A 17,139-nucleotide genomic window follows, 5' to 3' on the forward strand; every position below is an offset into this window, starting at 1 on the left:
GATGAGTTTTCATGCCAGTCAGTTCATAGTAGTCCTCCTTGTTAAGAATGCTTTTTGTATGCCTTGAAAATTTTTCAGGACGTTCTTTCACTGTATCGGGGTAGTAATAATCTTCCAATAAATTCTGTACATCATTAGGGCTAGCTCTGTTTCCAAGTTTTAAAAAAATGTCCCATGAAAGATTTTAAACAAAATTGTTACTTTTTTCTTTGTTTCAGCTTTATGGTGTATAAAAATTGCTGTTGATGCAGTTTTGCCTTTCTTTGTTTACTTATGTGTACTACTTTTAATTTAGAACTTGCAGAAGTATGAAGTCTAATATTTCCACCTTTAATGAAGAAATAGGAACTTTCTCTAGAATCTTCTCTAAATCCATATTTGCTAAATAAATTATGGTAGTGTGGATTTTTGTTGACTCCTATGAATTCTTCTTACAATTTCTTAAGTATCAGAATTAAATAAGTATGTGCAGAATCATAAATCAATCAACAATGATGCAGTTATTTGTTTTAGATTAACACTTTGTTGCTTTTTGATTTATCATAGGAAATTAAATTTATTTTAATTTTGCAAGTCACTGCAAGAACTTTTAACCATATCACTGTTTCGTTCATATTTGTCTTTGTGCTGTAGATCTTGTTCTTTCTCTTTCTTTCTCTCTCATATACTAATGCACAGATACATGGAATAGCTCACACAATTCTTCATGACATTTTAGTGCAGTTATTACTGGCTGTAAGATTTAGGACTTTGTGTTCCCAGATCTCTAGAATTAGTTAATCAATACCTGATATTCCACTAAGGTCTAATGCTAGCATTATTCTTTCTTTGCAATTAATTCATACAGCTTTAATCTCATGAGTTCACTGAGGCTTTAAGCTTAAACTTTACAAAAAAAGAAAATAAATGGCCCATTTAAACAGGAAGTTTCATGTTCTTGTGATTAGTCACATTTCAGAGTTTCTTGCTGCTTCAGAATATTGTATTTGTATGTGTTCCCTCAACCACTGCCATGTTATTCTTGGTTCGCCTCATGGAGGCTTATGAGGTATTCCAGACAGGCCTAAAGAAATTGGGCAGCACAATGGAAAGGCAAAAGAAAATTCAGATTTGGATTTAACATGGTGACAGAAATTGTATACATTTTTCAGATGTGCCAATGAGCTCTGAATTTGACGATAAATTCTTAGATCATAGCTCACACAAAAAATAAAGCCAAAAGAGATTCTTTCAAGATGGTCATTGCTGGTTTTCTGATCACCAGCTTTTCTGTACTTCCTCACAATTCAGCCACAACACAGTATCTTAAAGGTGCACTTTCTAAGCTGGGACATGTTTGGCTTTGCTTTTATTTTACTGCCAAGAAGTTCCACTTTTAAATGCATGCCACAAACTCTATTTTTCACTTATGTCAAGGTATCTGTAAAAATCAGGGCATGGGGATTTTTTTGCTGCTCAGAATTTGTCTTCTAAGGGTTAACTTTGAATAGCTACACTTGCAGACTATGGGGCATGAGGCTCTTTCCTCTGAAACTTAGGTTTCTTGCAACTTCTGGGATGCTGGACTAGACAGGGATGCATTTTTATATAACATGGAAAATCCTACTTTACAGTTGCCTAAAGAGATATTCATACTAAACCTCTGTACAGAAATGAATGTTCATTGTGTCATAGTACATTGAATAAACAATGAAAAGGCTTCAGTATAGCTTCAGTAGGATTAAACAAAGCAATACGTTCATTTGGCCGTAATCAACTCCTCGGTGTTTGGCTGCCCTTCTCTAAATACCAATGGTTTCTTATTTCTCCACAAACAAAACTTACTTATGGAAAAAGAAAGGAAGAAAATTTACATAATTGGCATCTTGCTACTAAATTCAGTGATGTTTGAGGATAGTTTCCGTTTTTCAGAGTTTATAGAAATAGTTTTTGTACATACAGCATGTTGGGGAATAATGCTGTAAATTAAAGAATTCTGTTTCTCTCTGCAATCTAACTGCATGGTGATCAACTGTGAACATAATTATCATGTAGCCAAGTCCTTGAATGAGCTGTGAAGGATATACATTCAATCCCTCCAGGAAAGGGAGAGCTTATAGGGTTCTTCAGTAACATCTTTTGCTTGTCATTGGTTTATATGGGGGATAGCAAAAGAATTAATTGATTAAAGATGTGTGTTAAGGCTTTGCTCAGAACAACGATATAATGTAAGTTTTTAGGGTCATACTGGGGTGAACCATAACACAGACATTTTTGCAGGAAGTCACAGACAAAGGAATTATGATGTCCAAGTCAAGAATGGAAGGAGAGAAAGTATCAGAGAAAGTCTTTTAACTGAGCTGTGCAGGACAGGAAAGTTTAATTTGAACTGCTCGTGAAACAGAATCCCTCTGGAGAGGAACTGGGGTCTGGCAGATCACTACCAAGTAGAATAATCTTGCTAATAGCGTACAAATTTATGAAGACGGTTCTTTTCTCAGCATTTGTTGCTAATCTGGAAGACTGGATGGAAGTGCCACAGAGTGAAGGAGTAGAGCAAACAAGATAATCAGAATTCAATTTTGTGAGGACGTAGAGGGCTAGCATGTAGTGTCATTTCTAATGAGAACCAAACTAAAACCCTCAGGATAAAAAAGAGTCCAGAAGAATCAACTGTCAAGGATGTCAGATGGGAAAAGAGACCCATATCTGAGCTGAGTTCTGGTTCTTCTTCCTGAAGATAACTGGTGCCAGAGAAGTTTCTTCTAAAGAATTCCTACCAGAGCTGTTCTACTTTGTATAATTAATTAAATCCTAATTGAGCTAGAAGATTATTCTAAAGCCTGGGATTAGGCTGCAGTCCCCTTTCTACTTTGTTCCTGGTATTGCCTGATGAATAGTTTATTAGGTGCACAAGACGGAACAGCTTTTAGCAGCGAGGGTATAACGGGCACTCCTACCTGGTGGTTAAGAGGAATCCTCTGGGAGGTGAAGACCCAGATTCTAACGTTTGCTCACATCAGGTAGGTTGGACACATGACTCATATATCCCCAGTGAGTTTCCTAGTCTCGCAGAGTATGATTCATTTTATATAATTTTAGCCATCTAAAAGCAGGGCATCTAGTCTGAATTACTGACTACAGAGGAAACCTAGATGGCTAACTAAGAATAAATGCCTAACTTTGAGACAGTAGAAGTCAGGTGAGGTAAATGTCTCCCTAAGCTACTAGCTATTTTCGTGTCTGTGGTTTTGACCAGAAATTCCATCCTAGACATAAGAATGGTCCTCATCAGAATAAACAAGTTTCCATGAAGTGCTTCGTATTAAATAAATCAACATTTTCCAACTGGAAAAATATTGTGTTGAAATATTTCTGAGTAGCTCCAATACTCTGAGGAGAGTTTCACAGATCAGAAATCTGGTAAGGGGTGAAATGAAAGCTCAGGAGCAGCAATAAGAAGTGCAGTAATGGTGGCTGAAAAAAAGTCATGTAAATTAACATAGGTACATCCAGAACATTGTACCAGTTACTGACATAGCTCCTGATTTCTTCCCACAGTCTGCTTTTAGTTTCACTCTCAGTAAACACTTGAGATTTCTAAGATTGCCTTTATTTCCTCATGAGGTCCAGAATGCCTCAGGGCTGATTATTTGGATGGTTCTTCATTACATGTAAAGAAGTATATAGAGCATTCATGGACCTCTGTTATTTCTCAGGCACAGGGCAAGGTATAGACAAGGTCCTGTGAACGGTCAGTCTTCTCAGATGTAAATGAATTGTCATGGGACCCCCTCATCAACTCCATATTACTGTTTTTTCAAATGAAGATGAGTCACAGGCCCTTTCACCATCTTCTAATCAACGTAATGACTAGAGGGATATTGACCAAATTACAGTTAATATCAGATTTTACTGTTTGCCTTTGTACCAAATTATAACTGAACCCTTGGTATCTTCTCATACGAATCACTTGGACTTTTTTTTCAACAGGCAGTTGGGAAGCATAAAGAATGTGGAAGTAGGTCCAGAAGTATGGATCTTTGCCATCGAGATGGGTTGTGAAAGAGCAAACATATGTTTGTGTTTGCTTTATCTGAATTGATGGGAGTTCAAAGCGTAGCTATTTAAGCACTTCATTCCCATTACTGGAACACAATTACTTTCAGTCAGAGTCTGAAGTGCTCTTTCGGGAACTTACTTTGTCAACTATCTGTCAATATTTGTAAATGACTTGGAGATGAAAACTCTCTGAAAGATGGTAAATATTGTTAAGCATTGCTGTGCATGGTTCTTACAGTGTCCAGGAGGAGCCTTCACACCTAATATGCGGACAACGAAGGAGTTCCCGGATGATGTTGTGACCTTCATCAGGAATCACCCTTTGATGTTTAATCCCATTTACCCAATACACAAGAGGCCACTAATCATCCGGATAGGAGCTGACTACAAGTATACAAAGATTGCTGTAGATCGAGTGAATGCTGCTGATGGAAGATATCATGTCTTGTTTCTTGGAACAGGTAAGACAAACAGCAGCAATTGTTTTCCTCCATTGCATTATAATTTGCAATCAACTCCACTCTGTAAAATTTATAGCTTTCAAAAATGTTTGTTTAAACATATTTGTTATCTATGAAAATGTCTGTAGAAATCCATAAATTATGCTCTTCTGACTTCTGTGCATTTTTGTTTCCTATAGATGTTAATTATCTGCAGGAGATACAATGTATTGATATGAATTTTATTTGAGACAGATATCAACACTAGTGTATATTGTATTTGATCTAGATTATAATACTTCTCTTGAATATGGTTTGTCTGCAGTATGATTCCCCGTAAGAATCTGATGCTCTCTAGCATGAGTAAAAATACCAAAATATGGCTTTGAATTGTTTTGTATACTCTCATCATCATTATTTAATATATGCTGTGTAAGCTACTTCTGAAGAAAAACACAGGCTGATCAGGATGTCACAAAGGCAGAAATAACAACTCCACAAAAAAAGTAAAAATATGAAAGTATTTAGCAGAGAAAAAGAAACAAACAGTTGGAGTCCTAGCAGTAGTGGACACAGAGAATTTGATCCAAATATTCTAAAATAATTTCTGTCTACTGTAACCTACATTTTGTTTTTAGTCACATCCAATTTGAATCTGGTGTTAACGCTTCTGAAGCCTGCAGGGAACAGGTCAAGTGATTCTTGTATTGATCAATTTTGATTTTTTAAAATATTCAGGTATGAATCACACTCTTCTGATTGGAGTGGTACTCTGGCTAGACCCTAGTATTCATTCACCCCTGAAACTCCCGCTGGCTTAACAGGGCATTATAGGTTGATAGGCACAAAGGCTAATCTTTTTTACTACAGATGGTTTCAAATAGAACAAAGGAAAAGAACTCCAGGAGAACAAATATATCTCTGAACATCAGAAAATAATTACAGAGATGGCTTGCATTGTTTCTATGGTTCATATATTACTGGGGTCCTCGTTGTTTTTTGCTTGTGGAATAACCGTGTCTGCCAGCAAACTCACATGGGGCTGGGAATAACCATCCTGTTATAATAGATTTAGGAAGCTGGTGCTAAAAAATCTCTTAAGAATGTCAGGCTTGTATAGGGGCAGGATTAAAAGGAGGCTAGCGGCATACTGTGCTGTATTAGCAGAAGTGTATCCAGCCAGCAGGTTGCTGGAAGGGATTCTTCCCCTGTATTCGGCTTCTGTCAGGAGTACCATGTCCAGTTGTGGGCTCCCCCGTGCAAGGAAAACATTGACCTAATGGAGCAAGATCAGCTGAGGGACCGTAGCATGTGAGATATAAGAAGTATCTGAGAGAATTGTGTTTATTCAGAGAAAGCTAAGAGGAGACCTTATTGCTGTTGAGATCTTCCTAATGGGAGGGTACAACTATCTAATGGGAAAAAACAGATCTGGACTCTTCTCAAAGTGCTTGGTGTCAGGGTGAGAAGCAATGGACACAAGTTGCAATGCGGGACATTGCAATTAGACGTAAAGGAAAAGGCTTTCACTGTCAGCATGATCAATCATTGGAACAAGGGCCCAGAGAGGTTGTGTATTCTCCATCCTCGGAGACTCAAAGGATTCAAAACCCAACATGACACAGCTCCAAGCAACCTGCTCTAACTGGACCTGCGTTGAGTGGGGTATTGGACCACATGACTTCTAGAGGCCCCTTCCAGCCTACAGGGTTCTGCGGTTCAGTGAAAGGAAACAGGAAAACAGAAACAACTCATTCATGTTCTTGTGTCAAACCTTTACCGGGTCACCATCTACTGTACTGTGAATGCTTAGTATGCTGTAAGGCATAGTGAGGGTAGAAGAAGCTCTGGGTAATGAATTACATTAGGAATTCCGTGAGGTTTTGATCTGGGTATTTTTGTTTTCTTGGTTGGCAGTTGATAAATAAGTTTTAAGGTGTTCATGAAGATCTCTTTGATCCTACTTGCGGAGTCATTGGAAACTACCAAATTAAGCTCATTAGGACAGGGCTTTCTTCTTGAGGTGTGTTCCCCACCCCCCAACATGTAACCACTTTCATTTTAGTTTAATTAATGCAGCTACAGTTCTTGACTTTGGGACCCTTTAGGGTCATTTTCCTCCTTTCCTACAGAAGTAAAGAAAACAGTCTTTGTACACTACCACAGAAATATCAGAAGTCTTAAAAGATATTGTCCTTACTACTGTTATACAATTCCACAAGAACTCTTAGTAAAAGAGAAAGTTTGATTTTCTACTAGCTTTATTCCTTGCCAAGTCACTATGTCTAGCCAGAGTAGTAGCTTGGTAGGCTAGTACAGGTCTTTCAAATGAACATATTACGCATTTTTTTAATATAGTGGCACCATTGTTTTAAAATACTCTGTAAACATCTAATGTTAATTGGAGGAAAATTCTACTAAAAATTAGTGGAAAAGATAAGACATATAAGTTTCCAACTAATGTAGGGTTCTTAATGTAGCAGTGATAGTTAATACTGGAAATGTATTGAAAATTTGAAATGTGCATGAAAGTGCACAATACTGATATTTAGCATTTCTGTCATTCTGCAGGAGGTAAATACAGTTCATTTCATTTTCTACTTTGATTAGGTTCTGACTCTTTTTAGGTGATCAGTGTGGCCTCAAACATACACCCATGATTTGTTAAAAACATGAACTTACCTCAGCTTGTTCTTACGTTTTGTTAGTCCTCTTCTGTGTATCAGCAGAGGGTCCATTAAAGGGCAAGTACGTAAACTGCAGCTCTTGATACTTTATATTCATTGCTTTATCTTCTGCATTACACTGGAGATGAGGATCATTGTCTGCTTTCTAGTGAGTTAGAGGAGAGGCATTATTCTTCCTGAGTAGGGTACAGGACATTAATAGCTTCCAAGGTCTTCCTCAGAAGAAATTGGTGCAATGTAAGTTACTGCTTTTCTTGTCCCTTTGAAATTAAAGTGATCAAGTTTCAGCCACTAAGAGGAAAAAACTTGTTTTCTTTATTCTCTGCTTTCGGTGAGACTCAGGAGGATTCGATAGAGATATTAACTGTCAAAAGGCATGCAGAGGGGATTTGCTTTGGTGTCAGTTTGTCCCAGGAAATGCAAAAAACACATTGTATAGGAGAATTTCATGTGATAATTTCCTTGGGAGCCTGGAGCCCCACAGCCGGAGACAATGGGACTTGTCACCTGGTGACAATTACACTCAGCTTGGATGACGAGTTACTGCTGCTGAACTGAGATGTTGCCAGCCATGTCTGTCACTGTCAGTGACCTGTCTCATGCTTGAAATTGGAGTGTTTTATGTCTTGCCAGATGCAGAGCACACAAAATGTTTAGCTTTTCCTCTCTTCCTCCTCTATAGCCTCAGTAATAAATCAGTTCCTGAATGCAAGTGAAGAATAACAGAAGTATAAAGCTCCAAGAACCCCAGTAGTTTTCATCATGTAGCCATGGCATGGGTGGGTATAGGCAGCTGTGTGATTTTTTTCACATTAATGTGAACTAAATGTAGTGTTTCCTTTGCACCCCCAGACAAAAGTGCTGAGCTCACAGGGGCTGGTCCATGCCCAGAGTTAATACGTTGCTTTTCTCCCTCGCTTGCCTACATAGCTAACAAAATAAATCCCAGGGACAGACATTGTTCTTGCAGCATTCCACCCGCTTTTCAGATGATAACGATCTCCTATTTTCCCTATGCTTTTCAACCTGAAGACTCCCAAAGCACTTAACAAAACTTGCTAGTTTTGTTAAGTCCACCCAAAGGGATCTCTTAACCCCCCTCTGAAATGAGCTGATTTGGAGTAAGAGGCAAGTCTTTAATAGTAGAGAGCAGTGCTACAAGAGAAGAGTGCTGTATACCTCATCTTCCCAAACAGAAACCCAAGGGATAATTTACTTGGCTATAATGTAATCACTCATTTGTGTATTTGACAAGGGCGATGCTGATGATACTTTTCCCTATGCAATGAGTAATAACACATTCAGTTCAGGAATTTAGGCTTACAGTTCTGCTTCGATTACCCCATTTCTGTGGTAGGCCAGGACTCAGTCCTGAAGTTTTTGATTCACCCCAGAGTTCTACTGTAATTACTTTACTCATTTCAGTTATCTCTAAAGAACCCTAGCTTTCAACATTCTCTGTTTATCATTTGGTAGATTGTTTTCCATCTGAGTTTTAAGAACAGCCGTAAAACAGCATGAGAACATTTTCCTGAGATTAATATTTATTTTTTAAGCATGCCACCTACTGCTTGCAGTACGAAAGCCTTCGGTCAAAGTACACGCAGATTGCACAACCATAAGATTATGCATGGGGTTTTTTATTGCTCTTGGTGTTATGAAAATATTTAAATGTCTGGGTCAAACTTGGGTACATTACACAGCCATGGGCACCAATAGGACTTTTCTCAGCTCCTTGCTATCAAGATAGGATATGTTTTTGTGTAAAGAGATCTAACTTACTGTCGTGAAAAGGCACTTCAGACTTTAGTGTGGCTTATTCAGATGATTAATGTGGGCCACATGCATCTGATGTGGCATGAGGTTGATTGATGTTTCTTATTATCTTTTCTTTTCTGATGCAACACTTGTTTGCAAAGTCTGGATGCAGTAAGTGCCTTCAGAGCATAAGGTTGTAATACTTGTTTTCATGGTGTTACATGATGGCTCTCTTTTTGGAAAACTAAGCCTCGCTGACAACGGTAGCCTCCAGTAACACAATAGCCAAAGTCATGTAATGAGCTACAGATTCTAATGGAGAAAGATAATCTGGTCAGAAGAGCAAGCTTGCCTCCCACAGACTCGCTGGCTGCAGATTCGTGTCTGTGAGCTTGGGAAGATGATGCTGCACAACAGTGGCACAACAGGCGGCAGACAGTTTCCTTCTTCCTCTTGGTCATACTGCCTGAGTCATTCAGGACCTTTCATTGACCAACTCATCCAATGTTTTTTCACAGACTTTTAAGAAGATATGTAAGTTGAGATGGCATTCCTCCACTTGTTTTATTTTCCCTGTTCAGTTTTCATTCAAACAAGATCACAGTGTGTCCCAGAATGTTGACCGAGCTGGAGCTATGTGCAAGTTTTGCCCTCAAATGTGAGCTCATTAGACATATCTGCCTTTTTGTTCTTTGATGCAGCTTGAAATGACTTTACAAAAGTTTCACAGCAATACTATGAGCTGGAAGAAAATTTCACCTGACAGATGAGTGAACTAAAGCACAAGAACGTTAGGTGCCCATGATGGGAGCCCTGACTTACAGCAGATACCTAAGGACAGCAGAGAGTGTGGGGACCTGGCGCTTAGCCCTAGCTGCTAACCTGCCACCATCTCAGGTGCTCTGCTGAGCCTGAACATTTTCTCAGAGAGATTTTAAGCATTCTGCAGACTCTTTGCTTGCTTTCTTCTTTGTAATGTTATTTGTTTGCATCAGGTTCAACTCAGATTAGAGACCAAAAATAATTAAGCTGCCATCAGGCTGACAGGTACAACACAGAGAAAAGTTTTCAGAGGGTCTCCAGCAATGTCAGACACATCAGGGAGGGGGATTACTGCAGGAGGCCTCTCTCTGAAACTCCTGGCAGGGTAGCAGTTGGTGTCCATTGCAGTCATTTTTTTATGATGTGGAAAAGTCAGGGGGTTTATTTGTTGTTCAATTTGTGCATGTAATGTGGCTCAGGGGAGGGATTGGTCCTGACTCTCTTTGAGGCTCACAGTACTGACAACTGCAGTGTTCACTTCAGGCTGGGGAAATAAAAGCTAGTAGAAATTCAGAGAACAAGATTTAAACTCAGACCTTTCAGCTTCTGGAATACAGATTACAGCCAATTACCTGTGTATTTTTCATTACTGCTCATTAAGGTTTGCCTTTTCCATTGCCCATGGTCAGCCAGACCAGGAATTAGTGTAATCAGGCGTAGTCCAACTGGTATCATTGAAGCTTAACTGACTAATACCGGACAGAATCATGCACTGCATTTCAAGGAAGTTGGTATTATTATTATTGTTATTGTTATTAATTTGTCTCCCTTCCTTCTTTGGACCATTCCTTCTTCATTCATTTCCCACTCTGCATACTCTCTACTCCATTTTTTAGCCTGCAGGATGTTAACACTTTCCTCCCTTGCTGTTCTCTCTTTCTCCATCCCCTCAGAGGGGACACAATCTCAGTAACATTGGCTTCCACGTCACGCTGGGAGACTGCAGTTGTTCAGGCAGGTTTGTAACACAAAAGCAGTCGAGTCGCCCTTGTCCTCCTGCCATCAGCTTGAGGGAGATTCCTTCTCATTTGTCTGTCTGCCCTCGACTTGCAGGCTGCTGGGCTGCTGTGAGGCTGCATACAGCTCCTGGTGAAAAGTCAGGGAAGTGGTGAGCATAAATCTGCCTCTTGACTTCGTACATTCTTCTGGTGGATCGATATTCTTGAGACACAATAGCTTTTTTCATGACTATGTGAAATCATAACAGTGTAGAACAGTTTGCAAGTGGATTTCTGGAAGTAACAAGTAAACGGCGAAGGAAACCATCCTGTTCACTTCTACGATTTTTACAGAATTAGCTTATAATTTCATATGTTAACCTAAACGTGAAAAAATTTGACTTATACTTGTTTGATTATCTCTTATGCCTGGCTTACAACACAAAAGATTATCTATTATGAAATACACTGGGAAACAGCTCAGGCACTGCTACTTTGCATGTATCTCCTGCAGTGCAGTACTGCATCCTTTCCAACTTTCCTTCTGACCCAGGGAATTTAGTTTGCTGCCTTGCCATTAAAGGAAATAAGCAAAGCTCAGATGTACATGTCTTTCTGACATGAACATGATATAAGTGCTTGATTTGTCAGCTACTGTGCTTACAGTGGAGACATCAGCACTACTGAGAAAGGAGTAAGAAGGGTTTTCTGGGCACAAATATTTGCTTTTATTTTATTAAGGAACAGGCTGAGAAACAGTAGAAAACCTATCTTTAGAAGGGGTGGAGGGCTATAGCCTACAAGCTATGTCGGCTTCCAATTCCATGTATTACAATGTATTACAATTCCATGTGTTGTTGGAATTACACACACACACACACACATATATATATATATGTACAGGCTATTGGAATTCCTTGCTTTAAGTGGTTTCATTTAATGAATAGCTTTTTATTGCCTACTTTCCCTACCATGAGTATTTATTTTAAATGTTGTATGGTATTAAGTTTGCTAATTCGTGTAAAACAATGGAACATTCCTTTCTGCAACAATCTGTCCCTCATGGTACAATACTGAGTCAAAGCGAATGGTAAAATATTGAGTCAAAGGGAATGAATACCAAGGTAAACAGTCCTTAACTCTGTGTATTTTGCTGGGGTGTGACAAAAAAGCAGATAGGAACCTAGTTTTCAAAGAGGAAAGTTTATTAGGACACAAGGACTTGGCGTCAAGCATTATCAGTACTTTCTGTGCCAATGCCCAGGATAAAATCTCCCCTCAGGTTCTGATTTCAGTTTGGGGCAACGTTTGAGGAGCAAAGACAATTTAGGAATTTTAAATGTGTGGCATGTGCTAATGGATCATTGAAATAAACCGGTTCTTCAGAGGCTCAGCAGCTTCACATTCCTTTGCAGGTAAGGTCACTGTCAACATGCTTAGTGCCCTGTATGTCAGGGTTACAGGTAGTTGACACTTTGCACGCAGCTGAAAAAACCCACAAAAAGTTGCAACTCCTTCCTGCACTTCTGATACAGTATTTTGTATGGTATAGTTTCATGTTAGAGAGAGGACATTGATAAAAGGATGCAAAGAAGCAGAGGTAGACTGGGCTTAAGCTGTGTACGTTTGTGAGTGGGTTATTCCCTTTAGTAGGAGCAGAAGTACACACACACACATGCACATGCACATGCACATGCTTCTCCTTGGCTCCAAAGAGGGATGCATCTGCAGCAGTTTAAAGCTTCAGTGGGTCCTGGCAGTTAGTAAATCTCTCTCAGGTTCTCATAGCTTTGCTAATACTGGCACCCCATCTAGACCACAGCTGTGCTATCATAAGATTTAGTTGCAGAAAAGTTTCTTCGGAAGGAACTGGTTTATCGTGCCATTGTATAATGAGAATAAATGTTCTCCATAGAAAATTCTCATGAAAAATTCATGCCTAACGTGCCCTGAGCATGTGCAATTGATAGCTACACATTTTTAAGTCTTGTCAGCTTTTGATTTCTCTATTCTTTTTTTTAAATGGCAAAATACTGCAATGTGGTCTCTGTGTGTGGTCAGGTTTCTGGCTTTAAACCTTATTTTTTTTTAAATAAAATATATTATTATTTGCTGGCTTTCTCCAGGGAAATAGGAAGATGTAAATTATTTACTGTAACCAACTTGCCCTGCAGCTTCAGCTATGGAATTTAGTCACTGACCTTAAAAGCAAAAGCAAAATTGCCCTTTTTCAGTTTACATTGTCTACATCATGAATTGCCAAACAGGAAACTGAGATTCCCTTTCCTTGGTCACAAATTCATAAAAATACACATAGATACTTACCTATATTGTGCTATACTAATGTTTTACCAATCGCACAAGTCTATGTTGCTCATAAAACATTTGAAGGCCAAACAGAATCTATACCATGTGGTCTCATTCCTCAGAATCAATACTGAGCAAATAAATTTATTCTACTCAGACTAATTTCCAGGCCTTTCAGGCAAGAGGAATTCCATGTGCTATGCTTTTTCCAAGTAAAAATGCTTGTCCTTGTGATTCACCCACAGTCTGCCTTTTCTGCCACATCAGAAATACTTCAGAGCCTGTCTCAGCCTTTAGAAGCCTTCACAGGCAGACCACTCTATCTCATGTATTCTTTCCACATAACAAATTTGGAAAACTAATCACAGAATCACAGAATCAAAGAATGCTTTGGGTTGGAAGGGACCTTTAGAGGCCATCCAGCCCAACCCCCCTGCAGTGAGCAGGGACAGCTTTAACCACATCAGGGTGCTCAGAGCCCCGTCCAACCTGACCTGGAATGTTCCTAGGGATGGGGCCTCCACCACCTCTCTGGGCAACCTGTGCCAGTGCTTCAACACCCTCATTGTAAAACATTTCTTTCTTATATCCAGTCTAAATCTATTCTTTTTTAGTTTAAAACCATTACTCCTTGTCACAACAGGCCTTGTTAAAAAGATTGTCCCCATCCTTCCTGTAGGCCCCCTTTAAGTACTGGAAGGCCGCAATAAGGTCTCCTCGCAGCCTTCTCTTCTCCAGGCTGAATCACAATATAATCACAAATATCCCTTTGGTCTCACTCATCACATCTACCCTGCAAAAACACTGCCATTGCCCCATCCTGCTTACTTCTTACTCCTTTGATCTGAGTGGATTTGGGAGGCTTGAAACTGTATTTTTAGAAGGCAGCCATGATAGACTAGCTACAAGATCTTCACCTTGCTTTTCCTGTTTTTTCTTATGGTCCAAAATATTAACTCCTACCAATATGTAATGGACTTGATTATTGTTTGACTTTCCTGAAAAAAAAGCTTTCATCTTACTTTGTTTAGGTGTAGATAGGGTTATTCATTGGAAGGTTTACCTTTCATGTCATCAGTTGTCATTATGTTTTATTAATGAATATGAATATATATTATATTCTGTAGTAGCTCCCTTTTACCTGTTTATATTGCTGTGTTTTTTCCTTAAGATCATTAGGATAGATACTGCCTCTGTGTGTCTGTACAGCAACTAGTACAGAAGATACTGATTTTGATTGATCTTTTTGGGTAGAATGGTAACAGTTATGGTAGTAATTCCAATCTTACTGTGACTTCATGTTCATATATGAGAATAATACTACATATAGTATTCCTATATAAGGAATCATCTCATGGTTCTTTCTGACACCAAACCCTAGAAGTTACTGAACATTTCTTACCTCTCTCTATGTCATGCTTTGATGATTTCTTTTCATAATTAATAATGGTCCATCTGCTTTTTTCTTCCTCTCTCTCTCTCTCTCTCTCTCTGTGACATGGTCTCACTTTTTCTCATCTTTTCCAGATCAAGGAACCATACAAAAAGTTGTTGTCCTACCCACCAACTTCTCTGCAAGTGGAGAACTAATTTTAGAAGAGCTGGAGGTTTTTCAGGTTTGGCTTGCTCCTACTTTTACTCTTCCAGTGTGTATGTTCACACAAACACTTTGTTCTAAGAGACTTTGGCAAGGACAACTGTGACTTGATAAAAGATCAAGTAAATGTGCATACTGTCAGCTTGATACCCAACCCAAAGAGGAATATAAAATGTCTACTGTTATGAAGGCTGTAGCTAGCTTAAGTCCCTTTTTTCTCCTATATTTAAGTTACTTATTTTTTATGTAGTCATACTGGCTAGAAGGATTTTGATAATCACATTTTTACGAGGTCATGTTATAGTGGGTGCCAGAAGGCAACTTTTATCATTGGCATCACGTATTGAGACTGTCACTATTTACAGATGGAATCTAAGATTTCTGTACTACTTTGATTATCTGATAATCATCCTGATTCGGAGCTGCAGAATGGAAGCAAACTAGTGATGGTTTTGCTTAACTCCAGTTCTTCAAAGCCACATGCCTCTGGAGTTAAGAAAGCTACAAGCTTAACACAACATAAGCTGAAAAGAAACAAACAACTACAGGGAGAAATAAGAGAATAGCCTCTGTCAATCACTCTGGCATGTAGCAGCTTGTAATAACCTAAAGAATATGTTCACCCTCATGCTGAAAAATCCCTTTCACATTTTTGAATGGGCTATTCTTTCAAACAGGTAGTCTTGGGGCAAATGGTAGTACGCATCTATAGACTTAGTTAAGGGCTTTGTCGTGGTCTTTTCTCTATTTCATTGAGGGGATACAAAAAGGAAAATTTAAGCTTTTTGGGCTAGACAGGCAGCATTAACAATTTCTTTAAGAAAAGGAATACACTCTGTGTTAACCCTCATAAGGGCATAATTAGTTTCCTAGGCTTTTGTTGAAGACTTCCCTCTAAAAAAGATATATGGGAGTAATATTACCTAAAGAGTACCCTTCACCCAAGTATTACTAATTCCATTTACTGAACGGTAAATTAATACAGCAAGCAGATAGGTGGGCTGAGAGGAATCCTGACCCTAAACCTAGTTTCTGGGCTTCTGTGCACAGACTTTTTTATCCTGAACCCTCAAAATCATGCTATTGTAACCTCTGCCATTGCAATCTGTGTGGGCAGCGTGGCACTATTTTGATGAGTCTCTCCAAGAGAGCGGGAATGAGATCACTGGCTGTGCGATAGTAAATATCGAGAGCAAAGCACCGATTCCTTTCCAGAGTATATGCAAGGAAAGGAGAATGTGGCATCAGATCCAGTGTTGCATTTGACCTTGGGTCTCCAGACAGTTCATGAAATACTACAGCAGCTCTAAACTCCTTCAAACCTTTGCCAGTTCACATGATTTGCAGCCAGATTTCCTAGTCCTGGCCTCCGTGCTCTGCTTGTAGTCCGCTACAATTAATCCTGGCCCACTGCTATGGCTTTCCTTTGTGACTGAGTAAATGCTAAATCTTAAAAAAATTCTGGACATTTTTATGACCATCAATTTTATCATTTGTTTGGATGAGAAAAATGAATTGTTTCACTTGCTTAAGGCAATGAATGTGGTAATTCCTTTTCCAGCTCTTTAACATTTGATCTGGACATAGACAATAATAGACTACAGTGATGACACACAGTAGTATACAATACTGTTTCTGGGAAAGAAACATTCAATAACACACATGCCATTTTTAATATTCTAGTCATTGATAATCTGAAAGTATATCTTGGATAGTAACCAAACTGTATGCACTGTAGATAATGTGTAGGAGAAATATGACATATTCTTATCTGGATCATGTGGTAAATATGCATGAGCTATTATATGATTTTTCTTTATCATCATCGTCAAAGAACAGACATTGTTTCTTATTACAAAGTGAGAGTAATGGCTTCAAAACACACTGCTCCTATATTGCTGAGGTAACACAGATGCGGGTTAATTAGAAGTGTACAAAAACTTGTTGATTCACATGAGTAATAATAATGAGTTTAGCAAATACATTTAGCAAGACATTACTTGTATTTATGTCATTTGTTTAGTTCTGACAATAGCAAAAAATTAGTAGGAGTGAGTGATGCCTTTCCAAGATATAAAAAGTTACAGTTTTCTTAGATAGGACTTAGGTTTTATTAAATTTTAAATTTTAATGTTGGGACAGTATTAACAGGAGAGTCCTTGTAAATGTGGTTTGGAATTTTGTCTTTCAGAGTAATTCTCCTATAACAACAATGAAGATCTCATCTAAAAAGGTAAAGAAAAGTGGAATGCTTACTTAGTGCTTATTAATTGAGCAATAAATTCACTTAAAGGTATTAGAATACCAATTGTTGTGCAGCATACTAAATATAGGCAGGAGATTTTCCATAATGAATATGGAGAAACTTGACTGACGTTTGCATGAGCTGTTTATATGCCTCAGAACCACTAAGAGAAAACAATTTCTGTTCATTATGTATCATTTCTAATTCACTGAAAGTGTAAATTTTTTTGTTGTTTTTTTGACAAGTAAGGGAAGAAAAGTACTAAAAAAGGAAACTTGCCGTCCCCTTTTTTTCTTTAAGTCCT

At 38.6% G+C, this 17,139-nt stretch overlaps 1 protein-coding gene across 1 annotated transcript in view; it reads left to right on the forward strand.

Moving 5' to 3' along the window:
• The window catches only part of SEMA3C (semaphorin 3C), a 119,927-nt gene that overhangs the window by 92,871 nt on the left and 9,917 nt on the right, over window positions 1-17,139 (forward strand). Inside the window, exons 11-13 of the mRNA XM_075713785.1 lie at window positions 4,280-4,502; window positions 14,521-14,609; window positions 16,782-16,823. Of these exons, the coding sequence (XP_075569900.1) occupies window positions 4,280-4,502; window positions 14,521-14,609; window positions 16,782-16,823 (354 nt within the window). The remainder of the gene's footprint in view (window positions 1-4,279; window positions 4,503-14,520; window positions 14,610-16,781; window positions 16,824-17,139) is intronic.

The sequence above is a fragment of the Pelecanus crispus genome, chromosome 1 (assembly GCF_030463565.1).
Source record: "Pelecanus crispus isolate bPelCri1 chromosome 1, bPelCri1.pri, whole genome shotgun sequence".
Classification (NCBI taxonomy): domain Eukaryota; kingdom Metazoa; phylum Chordata; class Aves; order Pelecaniformes; family Pelecanidae; genus Pelecanus; species Pelecanus crispus.